This window comes from Saimiri boliviensis, chromosome 2 (assembly GCF_048565385.1).
Source record: "Saimiri boliviensis isolate mSaiBol1 chromosome 2, mSaiBol1.pri, whole genome shotgun sequence".
NCBI classification, from domain to species: Eukaryota; Metazoa; Chordata; class Mammalia; order Primates; family Cebidae; genus Saimiri; species Saimiri boliviensis.
The window spans coordinates 34,370,995-34,398,059 of record NC_133450.1 but is presented as its reverse complement, the minus strand read 5'-3'; the positions used below and the strand labels follow the sequence as shown (position 1 = coordinate 34,398,059).

Genomic DNA, 27,065 nt, shown 5'->3' with positions numbered 1-27,065 from the left:
CAAGACTACATGTACTACCAGTATAGTAGTATTCTACTATATACTATTCTATAGGATACATATCTATATCCTACAGATATAGGATACTATTATATGAATAGAAGAATAGCATCTGTAGTCTTATAGTATGTCTTAAAATCTGGCAGGTAGTTTTTTTCAGATTTTCTCTGATTGTTCTCTCATGTTTAAACTCTTCCAGCTGAATCTCCCTTCCCCCAACACAGTTGTTATTTGATCAGAGTTGCATTAAATTCATAGATTAAGTCAAGGAGAATTTATATCTTTACATCACTGAATCTTTTTCAAGCATGAGCTGTGTCTTCCCTTTAAGATCTGTTTACAGGGTGGGTGGCCATAAAGGAAAACATGGAAAAACATACCTAATCAGTGGTTTATTTAGATTACATTACAATACACAAAACTGTTTTTACTAACAATGTGTTGTTCAGTGCACTGTGCAAAATTGCAATGAATGCCACATTTTTATTGATGCCTGCACATGCATCTAAAATGTGCTATGATCGGAAAATTTGTGTCTTTGTTTTCTAATGTAATAAACTGCCTTTATTGTAACCCAGAATTAATCAAAACGGTTTTATCTGTATAAAGAAAAATTAGGGCTGGTTGGGTGGCTGACATCTGTAACCCCAAGACTTTGAGAGGCTGAGGCAGGAGGATCACTTGAGCCCAGGAGGCTGAGGCTGTGGTGACCTCTGATGGCACCACTGCACTCTAGCCTGGTAAAGTGAGACCTCAGCTCAATAAATAAATAAAATTTTTAAAAATAATGTTATCCCTCTTTCCAAAATTTGTGGCCACTTTGTGCCTTGATAAAATGCTGGGCTACAGGGGTATAGGCAGTCCAGGGGCAGGGTCCTGTGGGGACAGGTGACACCTGCTCCAGCAGTGGCTCTGTCTTTGTGCTGCTGTAACAGAGTATCATAGACGGGGCAGCTTATAAACAACAGAAATTGATTTCTCACAGTTTCGGGCTGAAAATCCGAGATCAAGGCACCAGCAGGTTTAGCGTCTGCTGAAGGCTGCTCTCTCTGTTTCCAAGATGGTACCTTCTTGCTTTGTATTCCGGAGGGGACGAATGCTGTGTCCTCTCATGGCAGAAGGTGAAAGGGTATAAAGGTGTAAACTCTCCCTGAAGTCTCTTTTATAAAGGGATTATCCCATTCATGAGAGCGGAGCCTTTCTGACTTAATCACTTCCCTAAAGGCCTTACTTCTTCATACCACCACAATAGGAATTAAGTTGCAACAGGAATTTTGGAGGGGACACATTCAAACCACAGCAGAGCCCCAAAGAAAGTCACGTATGTGGCAGGCTGCTTTTTCCCAGCTCCTCCTTCCCCTCTCCCTTTTTCTTTTTCTCTTTCTTTTTTTTGAGACGGAGTTTCGCTCTTGTTACCCAGGCTGGAGTGCAATGGCGCGATCTCGGCTCACCGCAACCTCCGCCTCCTGGGTTCAGGCAATTCTCCTGCCTCAGCCTCCTGAGTAGCTGGGATTACAGGCACGTGTCACCATGCCCAGCTAATTTTTTGTATTTTTAGTAGAGATGGGGTTTCACCATGTTGGCCAGGTTGGTCTCGATCTCTTGACCTCGTGATCCACCCGCCTCGGCCTCCCAAAGTGCTGGGATTACAGGCTTGAGCCACCGCGCCCAGCCTCCCTCTCCCTTTTTCTTATGTTGAATCTGATTCAAAAATTCTGCCTTTGTCATGCTCTGTCCTATTGGTGGACATTATTGTGAGAGTATAGCCTAACCCATTAATTATTAGTCACAAACCACAGGTAATGTACTTCTAAATTTGGTCCACTGTGCCAATAATGCCAGTGTGCCACATCGGCCACTACTCTGTTTCTGGCTCTCCCTTCTGAAAAGTCTTATAAACCAAGATGCCCAGCTGGCAATCAAAGCCTTGCTGAGTTCTAAAGTGTTGAGTGAGATCCTGGCCCCACTGGTCCCGACCTCAGTTGGTGGGGCAGAAGGCTGCCATTATCTTTGCCATAGTCACACTGTAAGTGTTCTATGTGTTATATGGCCCATTACTGCTTTTATTTTTTCACTTAATATGTTGGGGTGGGCGTGGTGGCTCACACCTATAATCCCAGCACTTTGGGAGGCCAAAGCAGTAGGATGGCTTGAGGTCAGGAATTTGAGACCAGCCTGGAGTAACACACTAAACTCCTGTTTCCGACCCTATCCCCACCCTAGGTGCACAGCCCGTTAAAATAAATAAATAAAAGACAAAAAAAGATCCTGTTTCCAAAAAAAAATATATATATATATGTCTTAAAATTAGCTGAGCATGGTGGCATGCACCTGTAGTCCCACCTACTCGAGAAACTGAGGTGGGAAGATCACCTGAGCCCAGGAGTTTGAGGCTGCAATGAGCTATAATCATGTCACTGCACTCCAGGTTGGGCAACAGAGCAAGACCTTATCTCTAAAAAATTTTTTTGTAATTAAAGTGTTATCAGTCCAAGTTTGATAGATACTGACTGTGAAATACCTGAAGTGCAATGACGGCATGCAGACCTTGACACTTTACGCTTGTGACTGCAGCGGAAGTGGTGCCCACCTGAACCCCATGTCGGCCCAGAGGGTGTCTCTTGGGGCCTCGGTTGCCCTGAGGTTGTCCTGTCTCAGCATTCTGCTCGTGTCCTTTTCTTCAGCCACAGAGCAGGACCCAGTTGTTTGTGGGATTGGTGCCCTGAGCAAGAATGACTTTGTCTCCCGTTAGATGTGACTGCTGCTGAGGGTCACCAGGACCTTGAGGGTGTCACTGGCTGAGAGGACCCAGGAAATCTGGTGGTGTGCTGATTTGGTCTGAGTACACAAACTCTTGTATTTTTCTGTTTTTCCATGTTCTTTTGAGCCATAGTCAAGAAGTATTTCCCAGCACACGTCCAGGCCAGTAAGTGGCAGCTTTGGGCAAGTCCCTATCTGAGCCACGAGCTGATGCCCTGATCCTTGAGCCAAGGAGGAGAATGACCTCCAGCCTGTGCTTGTCAGGACCCAGCTGTGTGCTGGGCACCAGAGGACAGCCTGCTTTGGAGCTGAGGACTCAGAATTGGCAAGGGGGTTTTGCCAAGGACATCTGGGCCCAGGACTAGTCTGAAGACACACAGAGAAGGCTTTGTGCTTAGGCTCTGTGGCCAGACAGCCTCAATTTCCATCCCAGCTCGGCCACTCAGCCAGCTATGTGACCTTGGGCATACTATTGTACCTCTCTAGGCCTCAATTTCCACCTCTGTAAAATAAGGAAAAGAAGAGCAGCTATTTTACAGGTGTATTTGGAGATCGAACTAAGCCCTTGGCATGGCACCCAGTGCACAGTAAACCCTCAGTGAGCCGTCAGCATCAGCTCATTCCTGTTGAAGTTGTCCAGTCTTTCCTCATACCCTGGACTACTGCAGCTGTGGCTGGAAGGATCAGGCAGGGCTCTTGTACTCTTCACAGACCCAGGAATGCTCGATTTGCACAGGTGAAACTGATAAGCAGGAGGAAGCTGAGCTATCACATCACATATCTCTGGCCTGGACCAGCCTCACACTCCCTCCATCCCCAGATGGCCTCTGGGCTGGGCAGAGCAGGGGAATGGAGACCTGGGGAGCCTGGTGGACCTGAAAGGGACCCTTGGATCTGAGGTGAAACTGTCTGGAATGGCGGGCCTAATGCCTTGGCCCAGCCTTAGGTAGAGGAACCTGGTTGGCTCAGATCCCTAGGGGAAGGGCAAGGGGCCTCCCTCTACTTTTTTGGTGAGATCACTAGAACAAGCAGCATTCTTAAGGCCATAGTCACTCTTTCTCAGTGAAACCTCCATTATCGTAAAGCTGTGCAGTCATCAGTACTCCTGGAGGAGTCATATTAGGATATGTTGGGAAATCTGACTAGAGGACTAGGTGGGTTTCCCCAGGCAGCTGCTATCTCCTGTGCTTGATATGTGATTAAACTAGGGCCTCCCAGGCCTGTGGGACAGAAGTGTTGCAAGGTAGTGGATTTCCGTAGTAACCATGCGGCTCTAGCTGAGTTTCAGCTGGCTCTGCTGATGGTGAAGTTCCGGTCAATACAAACAGAGGCCAAAAACTAGACTTGCGATGAGGCTCCCTGGGAAGCAGGTCAGAGGAGACAGCCTCTAAGGTCCCTCGTAGTTCTAAGATCCTATGATTTCACCAACCCATGACTAGTAGCCCCTCACCATCATGAGTTTGTACAAAGCAGCAGCTCTCAACTTGGTAGCACGTTGGAGCTGCCTGGAGAGCTTTAAGAACATCTGATGCTTTTGTCCCACCTCCAGAGATTCTGGTTTAATTGATCTTGGGTATGGCCTGGACATCAGCCTTTTTACCATCTTCCCACATGATTCTAATGTGTGGCCAAGGTTGAGAACTACCAATAAAAAGGCAGGCAATGTAATATTGTAATAGCAGTTAATAATAATTTGTTAATTAATCATAGTTAATAATCACAATTTATGTGCCAGGCACCGTGCAAAGCACATTATATACATTGCATCCTTGATAATTTCATTTTTCCAGATGAAGAAGAAACATGCTCAGAAAGGGTAAGTGACTCTTCAAGGCCAGAGAGCAGTAAGAACTGCCATACTATTCCAGGGCCATGAGAGTTCAGAGCCCCGGCCAGTCACCACTATCATTGCCACTTTGGAGGCAATGTGCAGCAGAAGAGGGAGACATGTCTGGGGCAGGTTCCTGCGGGACCTCTGATACTCTACTCAGACCTCCCTGTACCCAGCCTGAGATTCCTGGCCCTGTTTAGCCCGCAGCACCTTGTCTGGTGGGATGAGACCACTGGCAGCCCAGTGGGGTTGGCTACCTCCTGAGGCAGGCTCAGGGAGGCCCTGTGGGATCCTCTTTTTCATTTGGAAGGGCTGGAACCTGAGACCTTGAGATCAGAGATGTCAAATTATGTGCTTGGCTTCCCGGCTTTCATAATGAATGTCAATCTTTCAACTTGGGACAGAGAATTAGGTAAGATTTTACACCCAGGGGAGTGGGAAGTGGTTGAAAATCACATTTTATTCACCAGGTGTTTTTGGTTTATAGCGGACTCAGGAAGAAAGTCAGGGGCCATCCATAAAGTAGGGCCAGAGCCTTTTTACTTGCAGTTTCACCGAAATTTAGTGAAAGGCAAACCCAGCAGGTACCTGTTTTACTGGCAGTAAAAGAAAATTGGGCAACAATTATTTAAGAGGAGGTGGAGCTGTTTAAATCTAAAATGTAAGGGTGTGTATATGTTTTAAAAGAAAGTTTACAAGGCTTGGGGATTTGGGTTGAACTGTTTTTGATGAAAATGATATGGAAAATATTTTCCTTTCTTATTTTAACCGTCTCCTTTGCTGTTTGTTTCCTAAATTTAGCAGGAAGCACTAAGCAAGTCTAGCTGGAAAAACAAACTGAAACAAGTCAGGCAAGTTTCAAGGTCTAATCGAAATGATAGACTGAAAATAAAGCTGTCCAAGGTGAGACAGTAATTCTTCCCATTTTATGGAACAAAGTCATTATTTCAACTTAAATCATTTTCAGATGTGATTGACCTACTGGACACGGAAGTGCTGGATTTGGCACTCCCTAAAAGTACAAAGACTGGGGAGGGAGGCAACTGTCTAAACATCAGCCAAGAACTCTCAGCAGGAGGCTGGAAGGATGTGGGAGGCTCGTCAGCCTGTCACTCACCATCTCTCCAACCTTCATTCCTCACCATGGCAACGTAAGGGCTTCTGGAGCCATGGTCCAGATGGAACCCTCAGTCTCAAAGCCTGAACACAGCCCTGCCTGCTGGGGAAGGCTGGGAATGCCCCACCCAACTCTGGACTTAAGCCACTGGCCAAATGCCAAAGATGGGCCTGATATTTTGGAATGGAGCATTGCCACCAATGACTGTCATTGTTGTTGGTGACTCACTTGTTGGGTTTTGGGTTTGATTTTGTTTTTTACTTGTGGAGAATGATTTTCTATTTATTGAAAGAACTGAAGGACTGATATCTCTGAAGTTTTGGTCACTGGAGAAGAATACCACCCAACTCAAATTAGTTTTCAAAAAATATGTATGTATGTAGGTAGGTAGGTGGATATTTTCCATCTCTTAGCTCTGATTGTTTCTTATTGGTTCATTTTTCAGACGAGATTTCTCCATCTGATGGACAAGAATATTCTCATTTTGCACGCTTGGCAGTAAAAAAAGTTCATTGCATAGAAAAGTCTCAGGGAAGATTCCGATTGGCCCAGATCAAACCAAATGACCTTTCCTGAACCAGTCACTGTGTCTAGAGGTGCATTAATGAGATTGGCCTAGCCAGGGTCTTCTGCTCACCCTTGTGGTGGTGCTTAGGGTATTGGTGGGACAGGAGACAGTGAATGACAGTCCTGCCAGGAGCCTATGAGTGGGGAAGAAGATCTCTAAGACAGGCAAAAACTACTCTACACCAGCTTGGTCCACCTCAGTCTCCAATGTTGTATTTGGCCAAGGGTGCAGGGATGGTGGAGAAAGGAGGGAGGGGAAGGGGAGGCTTGAGATCAAACATGTATTCAATAGCTATTGTTTTTGATTGCCTACAATCACCAAGGTTCTGCTCTGGGCTTTGCTATTCAGCATTGGACAAAACAGAAAACCCCTGCCCTGGTGAAGCTTATAATCTTGTTTGGAGAAGTAGCCAAAAACATAAAATAAATAAAATACACATGGACTGTCAGATTGTGATGAGTGCCATAGAAGAAGTAAAACAGTACAGGAGGACAGGGAATGCAAGGGTTGGGTTGGGGTCACAAAATTACAGATGATGGTTGGGGAAGGTTCACAGAGGAGGTGAGCTTTGCGGAGGGCCCTGCAGGAGATGAAGGAGAGAGCCACACAGAACAGCCTTCCACAGAAAGAAGCCTATGGGGAAGGGTGCCTGGCAGGCTGAAGGAACAGAAGGGACGCCAGTGTGGCTGGAGCAGAGTGTGTAAGGGGCAACAGGGGAAGCAAGTTCAGCAAGGTGACACCTGCCCAGAGAGCACCTCAGGCCATTGTGAGCTTGGGGCTTGTAGTCTGTGAGAGAGAGGGAGGCACTGAAGGTCACGTGATGTGTCAGAGGGTCCCATTTGTTTGCTGTTGTTTTCTCACCAATTGATTATAGGCCATTTGAGAGCAGGGACAATATGTAGGTATTCATTCATGTACTCATCTGTTCCTTGATTCACCAACCACTTGTTGAGTACCTATGATGTGCCAGGAGGGGGGAACCCCATGAGGAAGAGCTCACCATCTAGTGGAAAAGAAAGAGCAGTAAAGCACAAATGTCAGTGTCATGTAACATGTGCCCCTGCCTGACATAAGAATTCCATCAACAGCCCAAAATACTCTCACCACCCCCTCCAGAGAGGGCAGCCAAGCCAGTCCCATCCAGTGGCTCCAAGCCCAGGATCTCTAGTCTCTTGAGCTGGTCCAGATATAGCTCCTCATGGTCCTGCAGCCAAATGCCAAATGATGCATTTACTCCCTTGCCGATACACTTAGTGAGCAACGTGCATGGAATGCAGGACAGCAGCAGCACAGTGTCCCTTTAGAAGAGGGGAGGAGGGAAACAGCATCCACTGGTCACACGACATCTGCAGACTCCCGCTCCAGAGGGAGTCGGGGTTGGGGCGAGGTTCTGTGGTCAGTTCTCTGGCTGCCCCTGCTCTGAGCTTGGGTTGGAGGTTTCTTCTTCCTGATCTTCCGTGGCCACGCCTGGCATGAGATGGGGCATGTAAGGGACCAGATGCTTAGATTCCTGTTCTAGGGGTCCCATGTTGCCTTTTGTATATTTCCTCATTCCCTGCCTCTTACCCAGTGTATGTACATAGAAGGTTTTCCATCAATATTTGTTTAGTTAATGCCAGGGGTATTAAGTACTCTGTCTATGAATATACAGGGCAGACATTGAATCAGCCTGTGGAGCATGGGAGGGCATCAAGGGCAATTTTGTGAATTCATGACTTGGGTGAACTGCCCATCTCTGCAACAGAGAAGCAGGAGAAGCAGCAGCTTTGGGGTAAGTGGGGAATTTGTTTTGAAATGCCAAGTTAGAGGCACCCACGGGACATTCAAAGACCTGAAGTCTCAAGATCAAAGAATGGGACTAAAGGCAAAAGGAGGAGTTCAGGAGCTTGGACGAAATGATTATGGTCTGGGCATAGGAACTGGGGTTAGGTATCAGAAGTAGAACAGCTGTGGGTGGTGACTGGGGCGAGGCCAGAAAGAGCTGAGGAGAGAGGAGGTGGAAGCCCTGAAGAGCTCAGGGAATTGCCAGGAGCCACACCTACCCTTCCTCCGTATCCCCTCCACTTGGCTGGCTCAGGGCCAACTGATGTTTCAGCTCCAACCCCAAGGGTCAGCAGGGTCATCCTGAAAGGAGAGCTAAGACCTCTGGGAAGAGTGCACCTGCTGTTTCCATGGCACCTGTCTCACAAGTTGTCCCAGAGGTGAAGAGTCAGACCCCAAACCCTGATACCACCCAGATGGGGGTTGGACCACCCAGGGACTATGTCTTTGCGGAAGGGAACAGCAGACTTTTCCCAGTAGCATCTTTGAGGATATCTAACTCAATTTCAAGGCCTTGGGAGGAACTTCTCTAGAGAGCCTGAACCTGAGCAGACATTCTTCTGCAACATTCTCCATGGCCCTGAGGAAGCCTTGAATGAGGTGGGGAAGGCAGCAGGGTGGGGCAGGGGAACAGTCTCAGAAACCTTACTTCTGCTTCCTGGCACATAGGAGGCGCTTGGTGGAACTTGGTTGAATGAATGAATGGATGAGTGAATGCGAGTGTTCATAAATGAATGCATGTTCAGGTGATCCAGAAGGGTGCCCCAGTGCCTGGTAGATGAGTGACTGTCAGTCAGTGTTCACTGGGCAATGAATGAGTGTGAGATGAGGACTCAGAGGTTTGCTGAGCCCACAAAGTGGCTATAAGTCCTAAAGAAACAAACATAGCTATTTCCCGTAGCTGACCTGGAGGATAATGAAATGCACACTCTCCCTTTGGGAGCTTCAGCAAATCATTCGTCTGCAGTTTTGCTTCAATATTAGCTCCTCTGCCATCAACTGGAGGCTGTGTTTCATTTCCCTGACCCGGAGCTAAGAGGGCATCCATCACTTTCCCAGGTGGGAAGGACACAAAGGATCACTCTCTCCCTTTCACTCTCACTTTAAGAGTTGGACGGCTTGGATCCTTGTAGAAATCCAGGGCTCAAGCCAGAACATTGATTTTCTCCCTCTTTCCCTCCTTCCATCCTTCCGTCTTTCATGAAATGGATTTTGAGTTCACTGGGGGCTCTACCACATCTGTTCCGTCTCTGCCATGGGACCACCTCAGTGTTCCAGCACAGCAGCCACAGCCATGTTACCATCATGAGCATCTGTGTCTGGCACAGGGTGGGCACAATGGACACAAAGACATCTCCCTCACTGTTCTGCCCTCAGGGAACCAACAACTGGCTCCTAGAACAGGAGGCAGCCAGAGAAGGTAGCATCGCTACAGAGTGGCAGCAGTTCCAGAGATAAGAGCTCCCTGGACCCTGGGCATGCCTGTCCAGTGAGGTTGGGGGCTAGGCTCTTAGGGGAACATGGAGGCCCCGAGCTGCTGGTGGACAGTTCCAGTGTCATTTCACACAGCGGTCCACTCCCCACAGGTCCAGCCAGGACCATCCCTCTAGGACTAGGCTGTACTAGCATCCATCCTCATGCAAGAGTTTTGTGAGTGGTCAATTCTCACCCTCCTTTCTGTTTCTTCTGCGACCACAGCTTCAGCTCAGGGCTGATGGTTGGGTGGAAAGTTGGAGTTGGGATGTACCCACAGCTGATGATATTTCATGGCACTCTGGAGAATATCCAGCCAGCAGCTGAGTTCAAGTAATGAGATGTCAGGATGCATGCATCCATCTGTTCATTTTAGATGTGTCCTTCCCCAGTGTCTGTTGTTGGAGACTCTGGGAGTACAGGGGAGGGTGTGGCCATGAAGGAAGGGGACGGGTGATGACATCTGCCATCCATCACTGCCCAGCACTTAGTGCCTGGGGACCAGTGGATCTTACAGGAGCCATTTCAGGAGCAAGCAAAAGTCCCAGAGAAGATGCATCACTGTCTATGCACTTGAGTTCTGGCAGCTCTGGCATCAGCCTGCGAGGGTTTGCGGTCCTTACACGTGGTTCTTTCTGCAGCAGCTTGTCCAAGCTCTGGTGTTTTACTGATGGGGTGCCTCTTATAATGCCTAGCCCAGGGCTAGGTCTGGGTTTCTCCCTCGGAGACTGTCAATCTGCAGAGGCTTGGCAGTCCTGCTCTGGTTAGTAGTTCCCTCAGGACGGCTTGCCTTAGAGGTCTGGTGCACTCCAGCACTACCCTCCCCATATCCCGAAAAAAGCATTGGTCAGTGCGGGCTTTGGGGTTGGAATGAACAGTTTAAATCCAGCTTTTAAAAAGCTTTTAAAAAAGCATCCAAGGTCAGAACTAGTAAGTCACTTTGGGAGGCTGAGGTGGGTGGATCACTTGAGGTCAGGAGTTTAAGGCCAGCCTAGCCAACACGGCAAAACCCCATCTCTACCAAACTATGAAAATTAGCCAGGCATGGGGGTGCATGCCTGTAATCCCAGCTACTCAGGAGGCTGAGACAGGAGACTCGCTTGAACTCAAGAGGAGGAGGTTGCAGTGAGCCAAGATGGTGCCACTGCACTCCAGCCTGGGTGACAGAACGAGAGCCCCTGTGTCCAAAAAAAAAAAAAAAAGCCTCTCGAGCCTCAGTTTTCTCATCTGTATAATGGGGAAGATAATGGTGTCCTTCTCACAGACTGGGTAGTTGGCATAAGGCCCAAATGAGGCCGTGCAGCTGGCTCCTGCCTGGTGTGTGCTGAGCGCTCACCACGTGGTGGGGTCCTCCTGCCTGTGGTCCTCTCTGATGCTGACCTTTGTCTCAGGTGACAGGAACTCCCTCGAAAGGCTTTGATGAGAAGGCCTACTTGTCGGCCAAGCAGCTGAAGGCCGGAGAGGACCCCTACAGGCAGCATGCCTTTAACCAGCTAGAGAGTGACAAGCTGAGCCCGGACCGGCCCATCCGGGACACCCGCCATTACAGGTATGGCCTCCATCACGTCGGCGGAGGAAGAAAGGTTGAGAAAAGGCCAACATTGTTTAGTTCGTCTTCTTTTACGTGTATCTAAGAAATGAGGATGATTTCCTTAGACTGCGTCCGGTGATTTAGTCATTCAAAACCCCTCACCCTCCATTGATTTTTCACCTGACCTACTGAGGGCCTGCCAAGGCCAAGGAAACCACTCAGCTGAGGCCCAGGAGGCCCCAAGGCAGGTCAGTCTGGCGTCCCAGCAAGAGTGACCTGGGAGGGGGTCAAAGGAGGACCGTCGGGGGTGGTGAGCCAGGCGCTCTTGGGGCCTTACTGGTGGTGCCTAAAGGGGAGAGGGGCACAGCCCTGCCCACTGCAAACAGTGGGGTGCTGTGCCCCACCCCACTGACATCCTTTTCCTCCCTTTCCTCCTGCTCCACAGCCCCACCTGCTCAGCAGCTCCCAGAAATGCTTCCCAGTCTTGTTCTTGGTTCTTGCAGTGAGGTGAGGTGGGAGAAGCCTCCACTCTCATCCCAGCTCACTGTGAGTGACCGGCCTTAAGCAGGTCATTAGCCCTGCTTGGGGTCTAGGCCCTCATGTTCTGTCTAGAGCATAAAAGTCACCATCTCCAGTCTTTCCTCTTCCTGCCGTCACCTGCAGGAACAGTCTGACTTCCTGATGCTGAAGCACCAGGCTCCCCTTGCCGCACCTCACCTGCCTTTCCCCCAGCACTCGACGGTCCTGCAGTCCTGGACTCCTCCCTCCTTCCTTCCTTGCTTTCACAGGGGCTGTTTCCTCTGCCCAAACGCACCTCCCCCACCCAGCCTTCCAGACTTGGCTCAGCGTGTTCTCCTCCAGGGAAGGCTCCTTGCCAACCCCGGCTAGGTCGGGCCCCTCGTCTGTGCTCTGTGCAGACATCTCACAGAATGGCCAGGACACTGTTGGAGCTGACCCACAGTGGAGCCTGCAGCTGTGTTCTCAGAGCCAGCCTGGGCCTCCGTCGGGTCCGGTCCTGGCTGGAGAGTAGCAACAATGACTTGGATCAAGGTTGCTTTTACTTCTGAAGCAGCTACTCCACAGCACAAACGGTGGAGGTGAGACGAGGGTGCAAGGGGACCTTCTTTGCTACTCACAGACGCGTGGCTGAAGTCCAGGGTGCTTGGTGGCCTGTGCAAGGTGAGATGAACACAGGGCTGGGGCAGCCCCAGACCTCGGCCTCGCTGTTCGGTAATGCCAGCACGGTCAGCCTCCAGAAACCACTCATGCAGCCAAGTGAGGCAGTCCGCCTGCTACGTGGCAAGGCCCCCACCAGGTCTGCTGGGCATTTCTGGGCCTCAGAAGTTCTTTCTCACTCAGTCCTCGGCGGTGTCGCCTCCTGTCTGCCTGCGCTGCAGAAGGTTACATCCACATAGCTCCACCTGAAGACCTTTTGCAGGCAGCCCTAGCCATGGCTGACCTAGTCCCAGGGCCTGGAGGATCTGCAGGCCCAGATCCGTGAACCGAGGGCTCCGCCTGGATAATCTCTGTTCACCACCCTCCCAGCCCACCCGACTCTGAACATTCTCAGGTGCTCACTGAGAAACTTAAAGGGGGAATTGCCGCGAGGCTATGTACATTTTTAAATGAGACTCTAAATCTAAGGTAATGGTGGGTTGATGAGGTGCCACATGCTATTGCAGGGCCCACTCAGAAGGCTGCGGTAGGCCAGGCATAGTGGCTCACACCTGTAATCCCAGCACTCTGGGAGGCTGAGGAGGGTGGATCATTTGAGGTCAGGAGTTCAAGACCAGCCTGACCAACATGGTGAAATCCCATCTCTAAAAATATAAAAATTAGCTGGGTGTTGAGGTGGGCGCCTGTAATCTCAGCTACTCTGGAGCTGGGGCAGGAGAATCTCTTGAACTCAGGAGGCAGAGGTTGCAGTGAGCCAAGATTGCGCCACTGCACTTCAGCCTGAGTGACAGAGTGTGACTGTTTCAAAAAAGGAAAAAAAAAAAAAAAGAAAGCTGAGGTGGCCCACGGTGTGTGTGTGTGTGTGTGTGTGTGTGTGTGTGTGTGTGTGTGTCTAGGGGAGCAAAGGACGTGCTGGCTTTGGTGGGCAGGCCTCCCACCATGGTGGGGGCCAGTGCGTGCGTGTGAGCTGCTCTTCCCTGCAGCCCCACAGGCTGTAACGTCCGCTAACTCCAAATTGTCAGGCTCATTTCTGGTCCAGCCCTCAATTTAGGGAGACCCTTCAAGGGGACCAAAGGGACATAAACCACATAAGACATCCCTAGGAGGATCACAGAGAAAACCCCACCAACCCCAAACTCAAAACGCAGGCTTGGGACAAACCCCTGTAGGAACTCCCGGCCCCTGGGAGCCAGATAAACCCCATCCTCAGTAATATCAATCTCAGAGGCACGCATGGTGGAGAGGGTTAGGGGGGCAGTGGGGAGTTCAAGTTCATTCTTCAGATGGGCTATGGGTGGGTTTGCCCACTTCAGGGAGACGTCACTGCCTCGATTCCCTCCTTCCTGGGCACCACATGGTTGGGAGGCAAGGGCAGAGGACTGGGGCCCTGGAAGTCAGCACTGGGAGGCTGCACATTTAGCGGGTATCTGCTGCTCCCAGCACACCCCACCTCAGCCTCCAAGCTCACTCCTGCCCCACTCCCCTGATTTGTATTCCCTTGAACAACATGATTTCTCAAGGAGCAGAAGGCAAATTTCTTTCCGTCACCGCTACCCCACACCTCCTCTCAACGAGAATTATTACACAGCCTCTCAAGATTTCCCCCAGGGGGTCCCAGGCTAGTGGGACTCCTGCCTGTCTGACCCAGTCTGCTCTGCAGGGCAGGAAACAGGCCTGGGAATTCGGGTTGTAAGCTGCTGTCAGTGGAATGACTGACATAATGAAAAAATAGTCACTGCTGGAATAGTCAGAGAGCAATTGTAATAAGATTACTATGAAAACCAGCAACGGAGGCCGCCTTCCAGTGCCCCAGGATCCCAAATAAATGCATGCGCAGGAACAGCAGGGATGAATGTGGCAGGAATGGCTTGCTTTCGCTCCCTTTCTAGAGGAGGGGGAGCCAGTAGGCCAAAAAATGTGGTGTCTGTGGATGGCTGAGGGTGGCAGGATAAGCCTTTAGTGTCTTATCAGAGGCTTGTTTCCTCCAGGGGACCCAGGACGCCGGGAGGAGCGAGACTGCTCCCAGCCTGTTGTCTGCAGCAAGGCTGTCAGTGCTGGGCATTGAGGGGGAGGAATTCCCTGGCAGCCAGGGTAGGGGCAATTCCTCTGCAGATGCTACAAATGTCCTAAGCTCGGAGGAGAGAAGGAAGAAGCTCCAGGGTGTCAGGACAAACAAAGAGGTGGTTTTCCCTCTTGCGTATCCCCCGCACCATAGGACAGAGTTCTGCCTGTGTGGTCAGGGCTGTACCTGGGCCCTGGTGCAGTACCTGCACATAATAGGGAGCCCTACTCAACATGCCAGTGGATATGGGGGCTCTGGGGGCTCTGGATCTCTGGTAAAGAGCCCTCGGGCCTTGGAAGGTCCCCCAGCCTGCTGCTTCCCTCCCAGGACCCCAGGATGGGTGGCATTTGGGTTCTGGGCCAGTGTGGGATACAGCATGGGGGTGGGGGTGGGGGCCTCTGGCCTGGCTTTGGGTGTGCCTTCTCTGCCTCACAGAATTATTCTCCAGCGCAATAGACTGGAAAAAGAAAAACCTTGACCTGCCCTGAGGATGCCCTCACGGCTGGCCTCTGACCTCCTTTCTCAGCTGCCCGTCTATGTCTTACTCCTTGGACCTGCCGGCCACCAGCGTCATCATCACCTTCCACAATGAGGCTCGCTCCACCCTGCTGCGCACGGTGAAGAGGTAAGTCCAGCCGCAGGATGCTCACCTCAGTGGTGTTGGCAGGGGAGGACACTGGGATCGGGTGCTGTGGCCAGACAGCATGAAGCCCAGCAGGTGCCGGAAGGCTGAGCCCTGTCCTTCTGAGAAGCTGACACTGGTGAGCGAGGGCCAGAAAGACCCCATAGGTCCAACTGTCAGAGGAATGCGACAGTCAAAGACCAGGTTAGGCGTCCAGGACAAGGGCAGAAATGCAGGCTTCAGGAGCTGAGGGAGGCAGGGCTACACCGGAGGCCTCAGGAGGGTGATGGAAGCCCAGCGGGGCCTGTCAGTGAGTCGGAGAGAGCTGGATTGGAGGTGGATTCTTCCTGTGAAGCCTGGGCTTGTGGTCAAGTTAAACTCCCATCTCCCCATTTCCTCAATGAACTTAGACAAGAATGGGATTCAGGTAGGAGTGCCCAGCATGAGTGCCCCCTGGAGCTGGGTGGCGGGGGAGTCCCACGGCCCAGGGAGCAGTAAACATGGGAGGTGGTTCCTAAATTCAGACTCCTTTTCTTTTTCCACGGCTACTGTAGTGTCCTGAACCGAACTCCTGCCAGCTTGATCCAGGAGATCATTTTAGTGGATGACTTCAGTTCAGATCGTGAGTAGTCACCTTCAGATCATGAACGCAGCCTTCCATTCTACCCTCGTCCCCCTTTCTCCAGAAAGCTAAGGCAGGCACCTTTGAGGTTGTCCTGGCCATCACAGACTGACTTCTGTGCCCCCCGTGGGGATCCTGTCTTTCCTAGGACCCTTCCCGGGTCCTGTTCCCTGGTGTCAAAGGAGGGGAAAGAAGGGTGGGTGTTGCTTTGGATGGGACATTAGTGAGATGATCTTTAAGAAAAAGTAAAGAAAATCAACAGCATCCTTCATTATCACCACTGCCAAATGCAGATGATAGCTGGGCTGGGAGCCACCCCCAAGCGTGCTCTCTGATGCGCCCTGGGGTGGAGTGGAGTACTGCCACAGGCACAGGCACTCTTCAGTCTGGTCTGAGAGTGGGGAGGGCAGCCCTTTAGCCAACAATGGTGACCATATCCCTTCCCCATGCCCATCCCCAGCCCTTTACTGGGCTTAGTATAGGGCAATTTTCATGGCAGCCAACCGCTTGTGGTCTGACGCCCGTGTCTAAATGAGCTTGCCTTCCTCTCTACATCCCCAGCGGAAGACTGTCTGCTCCTGACCAGGATCCCCAAGGTCAAGTGCCTGCGAAATGACCGGCGGGAAGGTGAGTCCTTGCAGCCTGGGTCCCACGGAGGGCCCGTCTTGGTGTCATGCTCTGCACCTCCCCACTCTCTCTTGGTGCCGTGGCTCACCAAGCTAGCATGGCCGGCTGCATTCCTGATGGCTGGGACCAGGCCCTGCGGAAGACCTTCCTCCTTCCCAGATCAGCCCCATCCAGGCACAACTGTAGGCAAGTTGCTCCATCTCTGACTCCCTTAGCTGCCTCTCCTGAGAAATGGGATAAGACAGCCCCTTTCTGCCTTGCAAGGTGATTGTAAGGATTGCGTGAGACAGGCTGTGTGGAAAGGCTTTGAGAACATCCAGAAGCATAAAGCAGAGGTGACCTCACTGTCAATCCAGATGTGTTTTGGAGTAGCAACTATAGCACAGCTTTGTGCATGGCACTCTAGGGGACACGAAAGAAGCACAAAGGGCGGTCCCTGCCCTCCGAGGGCCTGCTACATGGCCGGGGGGTCAGAATCCACTGCAGCCACATGCTGTTGTGGTTGTGTATGAATAGCATGGAGATTGGAGAGCTGGGGTGAGCAGGGAAGGCTTCCATGGAGGAATGGGCCCCAGCGGGGTGTGGGGGCATCGTGAGACAGGCAAAGGGGAGCAAGGGAGGGCATGCTGGCTTGCGCACTCCACAAGCAAAGGCGCCAGTGAGGAGCATGGGCTTGTGCAATGGAGGGCTTCTCCCCTGCGGGCATCCACTTTGCTCCATTCAATCCTTACACTCATCCCACTGTGCCCGTTGTACAGATAAAGAAACTGGGGTTTAAGGAGCTTCAGCGATTTGCCCAGGGTGATGAATAGAGCAGCCACGGTTCCAACCTGTGGGGCCCACTCCAAAGGTCAGCCTCCTGACCACCCTCTACTCAGACTCCCTTCCTGGGAGACCCCAGGCCTGGTCAGCAGGGGGAATAGAATGGGTATAGTGGTTTGAGATGACAGCCCTTGGAAGCCAGAAGAAAGCATTGACTTCATAAGGCAGAGATAACAGGGAGCCACTGAAGCTTTTAGCGTGAGAGCAGGATGTGAGAGACATATTTAAGATAACCCCAGCACTTTGGGAGGCTGAGGCGGGCAGATCACTTGAGGTCAGGAGCTCAAGACCAGGCTGGCCAACATGTTGAAACCTCGTCTCTACTAAAAATACGAAAATTAGCTGGGCATGGTGGTGCATGCCTGTGATCCCAACTATTTGGGAGGTTGAGGCAGGAGAATCACTTGAATACGTGAACCTGGGACGTGGAAGTTGCAGTGAGTCATTTCACCACCGTGCTCCAGCCTGAGTGACAGAGCAACACTCAGTCCGAAAGAGAAGAGGGAGAGAGGGAAGGAAGGAAGGATGGAATGAAGGAAGAAAGGAAGGCAGGAAGGGAGAAGGGAGAAAGGTAGGAGGAAGGGAGGGAGGGAGGGAAGGAAGAAGGGGAGGGAAGGAAGGGAGGAAGGGAATGAATAAGGAAAAGAAAGACCAGTCAGGCCAAGGGGCCACCAGGATATCAGTGAGGGAGACCTTCAAACCGAATGTAAGTGACCAAAGTCAAATGTTTCCCAAGCCACTGGGTTGTAGGTACCGTCAGGTCTGGGGATATGCTGGATTTGCCAAGAGTAAATGTAAATTTATGACTAGATGCTTTGTAGACACTCTGGAGTGGAGACTGACAGGCTTCTGGCTGGCTGGCGGGCTGGTAGACAGCTAGAGGCAGAGTGTGGAGCAGAGGCGTGGAGAAGGAAATGTCTCCAAGGGGCTGCTTGTGCTAAGAACTCTATGAGTGAGGCTCTTCCCTCCCACAGCTCACAGGGCACACATGGCCACTCTGGCAGGGGAAGGAGAAGCTGAGCCTCCTCCCTCTTGACCAGGCAGGTCCCAGCCCAAAGCAGAGAGCTGCCCAAAATAAGGCTGGTGAGGCCATCGGGGAACAGGCATAGAAGAACAGAATCTGACGAGTGTGGGTCTCCCAGGCACCAAGCTCTCCTCCCCCATTGTCTTGTTTGATCCTGACAGTCAGGGATTATTATTTCTCTGAATCTTATAGATAAGAAAACTGAGGCTCGGAGCGGTTAAATAACAGGTTGAAGGGAAAGGAAGGGGCCGCCATACAAAACGAAGCCTGTCTTAGTCTCAAAGATAATCTCCATGCTACACATATGGAGTACGTGTAGGATGGAGGCTCCAGGGCACGGCTGGAGGGGACCCCTCAGAGGTTCCCACGGGAAAAATCTTTGTTTTCTGGTTCTCCTTTAGGATCAAACTGTACTTGATTGCACTTTCCACGCTGTAAACTGTGACTATTCATCAGTGTGTCCCTAGAGCCCAGACAGTGACTGGCACATAGAGGGCATTTGGGGTGTAACCCTGGAGTGACGATGGCTGACGGACGGATAAGAAGAAGAAGGGAGGGAGGCAGGAAGCAAGCAGAAGTGCAAAATCAAGTCTAATCACAACAGCTCTGGAAACCTCAGTCCCTGGAGCTGAGGGGAACCCTGGGACTTTGGGGGACAGGTGGGAAGCCACTTGGCCCAGTCCCAGTGCCACACCCTGTCTACTCCCCTTGCAGGGCTGATCCGGTCCCGAGTGCGTGGGGCGGACGTGGCTGCAGCTACTGTCCTCACCTTTCTGGACAGCCACTGCGAAGTGAACACGGAGTGGCTTCAGCCCATGCTGCAGCGGGTGAAGGAGGTGAGCCACTGTCTCTGGGGAGCTAGGGGTGCTTGGAGACTCAGCCACTATGTTCCCAGCACTGAGATCTATGGGACAGTCATTGAAGCTGGCAGGCATCGTAGGAAGCCCAAATAGTCTGCTTCCCTGTAGGTGACTTCTCCTTATTGAGTTTTCTCATCTGAAAATGGGGAAATTGTAATAATTGTTTTACAACTGGGTTGTTCTGAGAATGAAACTGGATGGAAGCCTGGGTCAGCCACGAAGCTCCTACTACAAATGAGTGTTGTTTTTCTCTTGGGAGGGTTAGGGTCCTGTCCTGGGAGAGCTTCTGTCAGGCTGCGAAGCCCTTGCAGGAGGGAGGAGAGATGCTGTTCTCAAAGAGAGGAGAGGGTAGGAGGGCTCCTGCCACGTGCCTACAGTTCAACAGAACGGGGAGGATTTGGACAGATGGCAGAAAAGGATAAGGAGATTACAACCCAACCACAAAAAGACAAATAACCCAATTTAAAAATTGGCAAAGGGGTAGGCCGGGTGTGGTGGCTCACGCCTGTAATCCTAGCACTTTGGGAGGCTGAGGCGGGTGAATCAAAAGGTCAGGAGTTCAAGATCAGCTTAGTCAGGAGTTCAAGATCAGCAGGTATGGTGAAACCTCGTCTCTACTAAAAATACAAAAATTAGCTGGGCATGGTTGTGCGTGCCTGCAGTCCCAACTACTAGGGAAGCTGAGGCAGGAGAATTGCTTGAACCCAGGAGGTAGAGGTTGCAGTGAGCCGAGAGCACGCCACTGCACGCCAGCCTGGCAACAAAGTGAGACTCCGTTCCCCACCAAAAAAAAAAAATTTGGCAAAGGGGCCGGGAGCGGCAGCTCACACCTATAATCCTAGCACTTTGGGAGGCCGAGGCAGGTGGATCACCTGAGGTCGGGAGTTGGAGACCAGCCTGGCCAACATGGTGAAACCCCATCTCTACATAAATATGAAAAGTAGCCAGGCATGATGGCGGGTGCCTGTGGTCCCAGCTACTTGGGAGGTTGAGGCAGGAGAATCACTTGATCCTGGGAGGAGGAGGTTGCAGTGAGCTGAGATCACACCATTGCACTCCAGCCTGGGCGACTGAGCGAGACTCCATCTCAAAAAATAACTGGTGAAGAATTTGAGTAGACATTTTTTCAAGGAAGGTATAGAAATGGCCAATAAGCCTAGGAAAAGATGCTCAACATCATTAGTCATTAGGGAAATGCACTCAAAACCATAATGAGATGCCACTTCATGCCTACCAGGATGGCTAGAATTAAAAAGATGAACAGTAGCAAGTGCTGGCAAGGACATGGAGAGACAGGAGCTGTATCAGGCCATTCCTGCTATAAAGAAATACCGGAGACTGGATAACTTATAAAACAAGAGGTTTAATTGGCTCACGTTGTACGAGCATGGCACCGGCATCTGCTTGCCTTCTGAGGAGGCCTCAGGGAGCTTTAATCATGGCAGAAGGTGAAGGAGGAGTAGGTACCTCCCATGGCAAGAGTGACAGCAAGAGAGAGTTGGGCGGAGGTACTACATACTTCAAAACTAACCAGATCTCATGAGAAGTCACTCACTATCATGAACACAACACTAAGCTACAAGCGATCCACCCCCATGACCCAAACATTCCCAGCTAGGCCCCCATCCCCAACTTTGGGGATTACATTTCAATGTGAGATCTGGATGGGATAAATACCCAAAACCATATCAGGAGCCTTCATAGATGGCCGGCAGGAATGTAAAACGGGGCAGCCACTTTGGAGGCAATCTGGCAGTTCTAGTTGGACATAAGTTACTTACCATATGACCCAGCAGTGGAACTGCTAGGTGTGTACCCGAGAGAAGTGAGAACATATGTTCACACAATAACTTCGGAGCAGCATTATTCAGAATAATCGAAAGGTTGAAAAGCATCCAAATGCCTATCAACTGATGAATGGGTAAATAAAATGTGATCTATCCATACAACAGAATGATCCAGTCATTTAAAAAAATGAAGAACTGATACATGCTTCAACATTCAACATGGATGAACTTTGAAAATCTACGTGAAGTGAAGGCCAATCACGAAAAGCCACAGGCTATATGACTCCATTCATATGAAATGTCCAGAATAAGCAAATCTATAGAAATAGAAAGTAGATTGGGTTTCTTGTTGGGGTGGTGAGAATGCTCTGGAACAAGATAGTGGTGATGCTTGTACAATCTTGTAAATATATTAAAACCATCAAATTGTGTACTTCACAATTTTATATCTCAGCACAAAAAAGTCCATAAAAAGGCTGAGGCGAGGCCCTCCCCGGAGCACTGAAACCATCAAGGGTCTCCACTGATCAGCTCCAGCCCAGGCTTCCGTTATCCTGATAGAAGGTGGGAACTGAGTGGGCAGAGCTGGATTCCAAGTTCCAGACAGGAGGATCTGGGGGGTGAAAACGGAGTGGAGAAAGGGAAGAAAGAAGAGGCTCTGTTCTGTGTCCCCCATGGAGGGCGAAAGCAGAGAAGGCTCATGAGGGTGCTAAAGTTTTGCATGTGGCATATGATGTAATCTACTACCCAGAAAAAGAGGCCAGCAAAATCAACATTATTCACCAGAGTTTTGGATTTGGATTTGTGTTCTGGGAGACGATTCTGGGAGTGGCAGGACTCACCTTGTAGAGGATGTGGTATGAGAGGGACAGCACGCAGATCATGTGGGGACCAGAGTGCAACCTGCCCTCCAACCGCTAGTGGTCCCATTGGGAAGACTCAAACAACTATTATGCAAAGGTAAATGATATTAGTAAAACAACAGTTCAGACCAGAAATAGAAGATCCACCTCAGGCAGCACAATGAGTCACTGTCCCAGGAATTGTCTAGGCTGTCATGGTGGAAGCAGCTTAAAAGAGGGAAAAAAATCCTTTAGCCTGCAGCAGTCAGGGAAGGCTTCACGGAGGAAGTGACATTCTAGCAGGGTTCAAAATTATGTGTGAGGAAGAGGCACATGGGAGCCAAGCAGGGACATCCAGGAGCCAAGGTGTGGTGATACAGGACAGCTGCCAGGAGCCTGCAAGTGTTGAAGGGTGGTCCTGGGCACACCCTACAGGAAGTACTGAGTGCCCCATGTCTCAGGGAGGCCTTCTCCCCAGAGCAGGCAGCTGGGCCTTTTTCTGCGGGGAATCCGAGGCCTCACACCATCTTGTATCTCTCTCCCAGGACCATACCCGCGTGGTGAGTCCCATCATTGATGTCATCAGTCTGGATAATTTTGCCTACCTTGCAGCGTCTGCTGACCTTCGTGGAGGTGAGTTCTGCCCCCAGGGGAGGGCTCTAGACATGAAAGGAGGGAGGTGAGGCCAGGCAAGCAAAAGCCCTCGCTTGCTGCTCTTTCCAGCTGTGCCAGAGAGTCTCATGACCCCCCTTCCACCACCTCCAAAGAGAAAATGAAGAGGATTGGGTACAGCCCTGGGACTGGGGACAAAGGATCAGAGCTGGCGGTTGCAGGCTTCTGGCGCAACCAGTAGCAGAGCCAGATGAGTCTCTCACCTTTCCCTCCCTCCAAACATCGGCACATTCTTCCCAAATGCTGCCACCCTAGGGATCACGGCCACAAGTCCTGGCAGGAGGCCATGATGTGACAGCTTTCCTGAGGTTGGGGAGTGGGGAGCCCTCAGCCTTGCATGACTTCCTAACATGTGCACCCCAGAGATGGTCAAGACCTGTGCTGTGTATGGAGACTATCGGCTACATTTGGATACTGAGCTCTTGAAATGCGACTAGTCTTGAAAAGCGACTCGTTGGAATTGGGATGTGCTGTAGGCATAGAAAACCCACCAGGTTTCCCAGACTTAGTGTGGAAGAATGTAAAATACCTCATTAGTACTCTTTTATATTGATTGCATGTTGAAATGATGATATTGTTGATATATTACATTAAAAATATTTCATTCAAATTAATTTCATATGTTCTTTTTCTGATGTGATTACTAGAACATTTTGAATTACGTATTTGGTTTACATTTGCGGCTTGTATGATATTTCTTTTGGACTGGGCCGGGCTGTTTAGTATGGTAGACAATAGCCACCTTTGGCTACTTAAACTTAAATTAATTCAACTTAAAAAAAACTTAAAAGGTTGTTCCTTAACTGTACTAGCCGCATCTCAAGGGCTCAGTAGCCACATGAAGTTAGTGCCTACCATATTCGACAATGCAGATACAGAACGTTCCATCGTTACAGAGAGGACTACGGAACTGTGCTGCTCTAGAGAATCTGTTGCTGGGAACTGGTGGGCACGCATTTCATGTGTGGGATCTGGACTCCCACTATATGGACCCAGCCATTAGTTAGATCTTGAGGGTGGGTGGGATTCTGAAGGAAGCCAGGCCCTCAGGGCTTTGGCACGGGCGCTGCCCCTGCCTGGAATTCCCTTTCCCCAGATATCTGCATGGATCCGGCCTTCATTCAGGTCTCCACCCCAAAGTCACCAGAGAGCCTTTCCTGACTATTCTAACTAAAATATTAACAGTATGGGCACTCCTCCCATTTTTTTTTTTTTTTTTTTTTTAGTACTTTGACCCCTAGCTGACATATTCTCCATCGATTTATTTATCTTTGTAGTGTCTGTCTTACCCAGTAGATGGTACACTTCCTGAGAGGAGGGGCTTGCTCATTCCGGTGAAGGAGGGTCTGCATGAAGAGCCCAGCGCTCTGATCAAGGGAGAATCTGAGGCGTGGCAGAGTGAAAGGGCTCAGCAGCCCGCCGCTCTGCCCTGAGCTCTGTCCTCACCTTGCTCTGTCCCTCAGGGTTTGACTGGAGCCTGCATTTCAAGTGGGAGCAGATCCCTCTTGAGCAGAAGATGACCCGGACAGACCCCACCAGGCCCATAAGGTCAGGGCAGCTGTGGGCTCTGGGGGATCCCTTCCTTCCCTGGGTCAGGGGCCTGGGAGGCTCTTGGGAGGCTGTATCAGTGGCTGGGGCTCCTGAGGTGCACTGACTGTGTTGACGCTGTTCTGCGCCCTTGAACCCTGTCTGGAGGGACAAGGAGGACAGAGGCCACGGGAAGAGATGTGGGGGGCCAGGGAGCTGTCTAGCATCCTGCCCAGTGATTGCAGGTTGGGATCTAGAGGCAGGCGGTCTTGAGTCCTGGGGCCTCCTCACATCTCCAGCTCATGTGTTGCTTCTTCCCTCTCCTTGCTCCCAGGACGCCTGTCATAGCTGGAGGAATCTTCGTGATTGACAAGTCCTGGTTTAACCACTTGGGAAAATATGATGCCCAGATGGACATCTGGGGGGGAGAGAATTTTGGTGAGTTGGGAAATAGTGACAGTAAAAATAACAGCAGCAGTAATCATCGTAGTGAACCCTGACTGAGCTCTTTCTATGCGTGAGGACCTGCTCTACAGACTTTACACACGTGAGGTCATTTAATTCTCTCGAGGACCCTCTGAGGTAAGTACCATGATCTCCATTTTACTGATTTAAAGACCCAAAGCACAGAGAAGTTAGGCAATCTGTCCAGAGCCATACAGCTAGTGAACAAAGAGGTTTCGGAGTTCAGGGGGACCTGTGGTCACACGGCTGGACATGGGTGTGGAAGAACACACAACTGTATCACAGACCACAGCTTACACATGTGGCTGCTTCCCTATCAGCGAGGCTGAAGGTGTGCGGTAGAAGGTGGTGGTGAGGACGGTAATGGGCTCAGATGGCCTGGGTGCAAACCTTGGCCCTCCTACCTTCAAGCTCTTTGGCTCCGGGCAAGTCATTGGCTCTGGGCAAGTCAAAGCCTCTTTCCTCATGAGTACTAAACGAGGTGATGAGCTAAAGGCAGGCTGCTGTACTGGTGGCCTCTGTCATTAGGCATGGACCCTCTAGACTCGGCACAGGGAGCTGCCCCTCTCCGCCCTGAAGCAGCAGCGAAGGAGACGGAGGTAGGGGCTAAGTGTTCCAGTAGGGAGCTGGAGGGGGCTGGACCCTCACACACTCGCTTCTCAGCTCACGGTGTTGGTGCCAAAGAGTACCAGGGAAGGGTCACCAAATGGGATCGGAGCCCAAATTCTGGACTTCGGCAAGCCAGTCAACTCTTTGAACCTCAGTGTCTTCATTTGCAAAACAGGGTTGAACGTGAGATGGAGGTTAGAGAAAGGGTGAGCATCAGTTAGGGTCGTGCAGAATACGGAAGGCACACCCGATGGGAGGGTTTATTAAAGGGCTTGTGTACATGGTGTGGGCAGGATAGAGGGAATCGCAGGGACGGTGTAGTCCTGGACAGGGCTGTGACTGCTGGGAGCTACAACCACCCCAAGGCCTGAAAGACAGGGTGAGGGAGCACCCCATGATGGGGCTGTGGTCTTGGGGCACACGCAGCCAGCCCATGGCAGCAGGCCGAAAGTGTCAGGGCCCAACACCCACCCTCACTCTACCCCACCCCACCGTCTCCTGCTGGTGCCTCCCTGTCTGCCTGAGGAAGGAAGCCCAGTGGAGCAGCCCCTGGGGCGCTCACAGACAGAGCAGTGTGGAGTCCTGGACGGTGGTCTCCATTCTGGTGATTTTCCGGAGCAGGGGCAGGCACCTGGTGGCTTACAAAATACAAAGGCCTGTTCTTGCCCTCCGGGTGGACCCAGGCCTTCACAGAGCCTTCTCCCACTGTTTCCTTTTTCTTCCTTGACTAGGTGTTCTATGCAATAACTAGGGCTGGTGGTATCTCACCCATTTCACAGGTAGAAAGACTGAGGTGGATGCTGCCCTCCCGATTTCAGTCCAGAAACTTCACGTCTAACAGGCATATTGCAGCTCCTTTACTGGAGCTACTTAGGTATCCCGGGATGTTGGCAAAGCCATAGTCTATGTCTCTGAGATGTTAGGAGCAGGGATCCTTTAACTCTTTCTCCCTCGTAAGGCAAATGGTGGTGGGGGAGGGACTTGCAGCAGGCCTGATCCCGACTCAAAACCCCCTGGAGTGGGAACGGGCGTGGGATTCCCTGCCGCTTTGCAACTCGCTTTTGGAAGCTGTTTCCAGGCAAGGTTTGGAGGAGTAAATTCTGGGAACTGGGGTTCAGTGACCGCTCCATTCTGACCCCTTTCATGTGTTTTGGGTCCAAGTGAACTGCTTTGTGTCCTGTCTCAGCCTGAAGGGCTCTGGCAAAGCCAATTTCCTGTGAAGACTTAGAAAGCTGGGAAACCCACAGTCTCCTTGCTCTGCATCCAGAGCCTTTTTTCTTCTTCTTTTTTTTTTTTTTTTTTTTTTTTTTCTTGAGGCTAGAGACAGAGAAACAAGTGAATGATCAAATAGCTCACTTCAAACTCTGCCTGAGGCAAGGGCTCCATGGTTGGAGAACTTGAAAGGTGAACCACAGAATGGTTCTGGCAAGGGTTTTGTTTCTTATAGGAAATTCAAAGAAATGTGTAGGCTAGCTGCAGTGCTCAGAGATTCAGCTGCTGGGGCCAGTTTTGAGCTGTGAGCCTCCTGCTGCTGGCCGGGTTGGAGCCTTTCCTTTTATTCCTTTATCGAAGGGAGGGAGGAAGGGAGATGCCTAAACCGAGAGGTATTCTTTGGTTCCCAAAGAATTCCAAACTCAGGAGCCCAGAGGCTACCTTGAGAGGGGCTGGCCGATGTGCAAACTTCAGTATTCACGTTGGGGAGCTGTTGAAAACATGGATTTTGCTGCTTCTCTGCTTAAAACCTTGCGAGGGTTCTAATGTCACTCAGAGGAACACCCAAGCTCCTTACTGGCTTTGAGGCCCTAAGCTGTCTGCCTTTCCATGACAGCTGCATGTTGTTTTCGTAGACATCTATTTTTTGAGACAGTCTCGCTTTTGTGGCTTAGGCTGGAGTGCAGTGGTGTGATTTCAGCTCATCACAACCTCCGCCTCCCAGATTCAGGTGATTCTCCTGCCTCAGCCTCCTAAGGAGCTAGGATTACAGGCGCCCACCACCATGCCAGGCTAATTTTTTTGTAGAGATGGGGTTTCCACCATGTTGGGCAGGCTGGTCTTGAACTACTGACCTCTCAAGTGATCTGCCTGCCTCAGCCTCCCAACGTACTGGGCTTACAGGTATGAGCCACCACGCCTGGCCAGTACAGCCTCCTGCCAACCGCGCTCTTACCTCTAGGGACCTGCCCTTGCTGGCTCCTCTGCCGGAAATGCTCTTCTCCTGCTAGCCACAGGACTCGCTCCCTTGCCTGT

General features: G+C 50.9%; 1 protein-coding gene across 2 annotated transcripts in view; it reads left to right on the top strand.

Annotated features, from left to right (window-relative positions):
- The window catches only part of GALNT16 (polypeptide N-acetylgalactosaminyltransferase 16), a 93,873-nt gene that overhangs the window by 50,923 nt on the left and 15,885 nt on the right, over positions 1-27,065 (top strand). For both annotated transcript variants that reach the window (XM_010335205.3, XM_010335206.3), the window contains 8 exons: positions 10,962-11,119; positions 14,866-14,964; positions 15,516-15,583; positions 16,145-16,210; positions 18,771-18,892; positions 22,091-22,178; positions 23,681-23,765; positions 24,079-24,182. In XM_010335205.3, the coding sequence (XP_010333507.1) occupies positions 10,962-11,119; positions 14,866-14,964; positions 15,516-15,583; positions 16,145-16,210; positions 18,771-18,892; positions 22,091-22,178; positions 23,681-23,765; positions 24,079-24,182 (790 nt within the window). The remainder of the gene's footprint in view (positions 1-10,961; positions 11,120-14,865; positions 14,965-15,515; positions 15,584-16,144; positions 16,211-18,770; positions 18,893-22,090; positions 22,179-23,680; positions 23,766-24,078; positions 24,183-27,065) is intronic.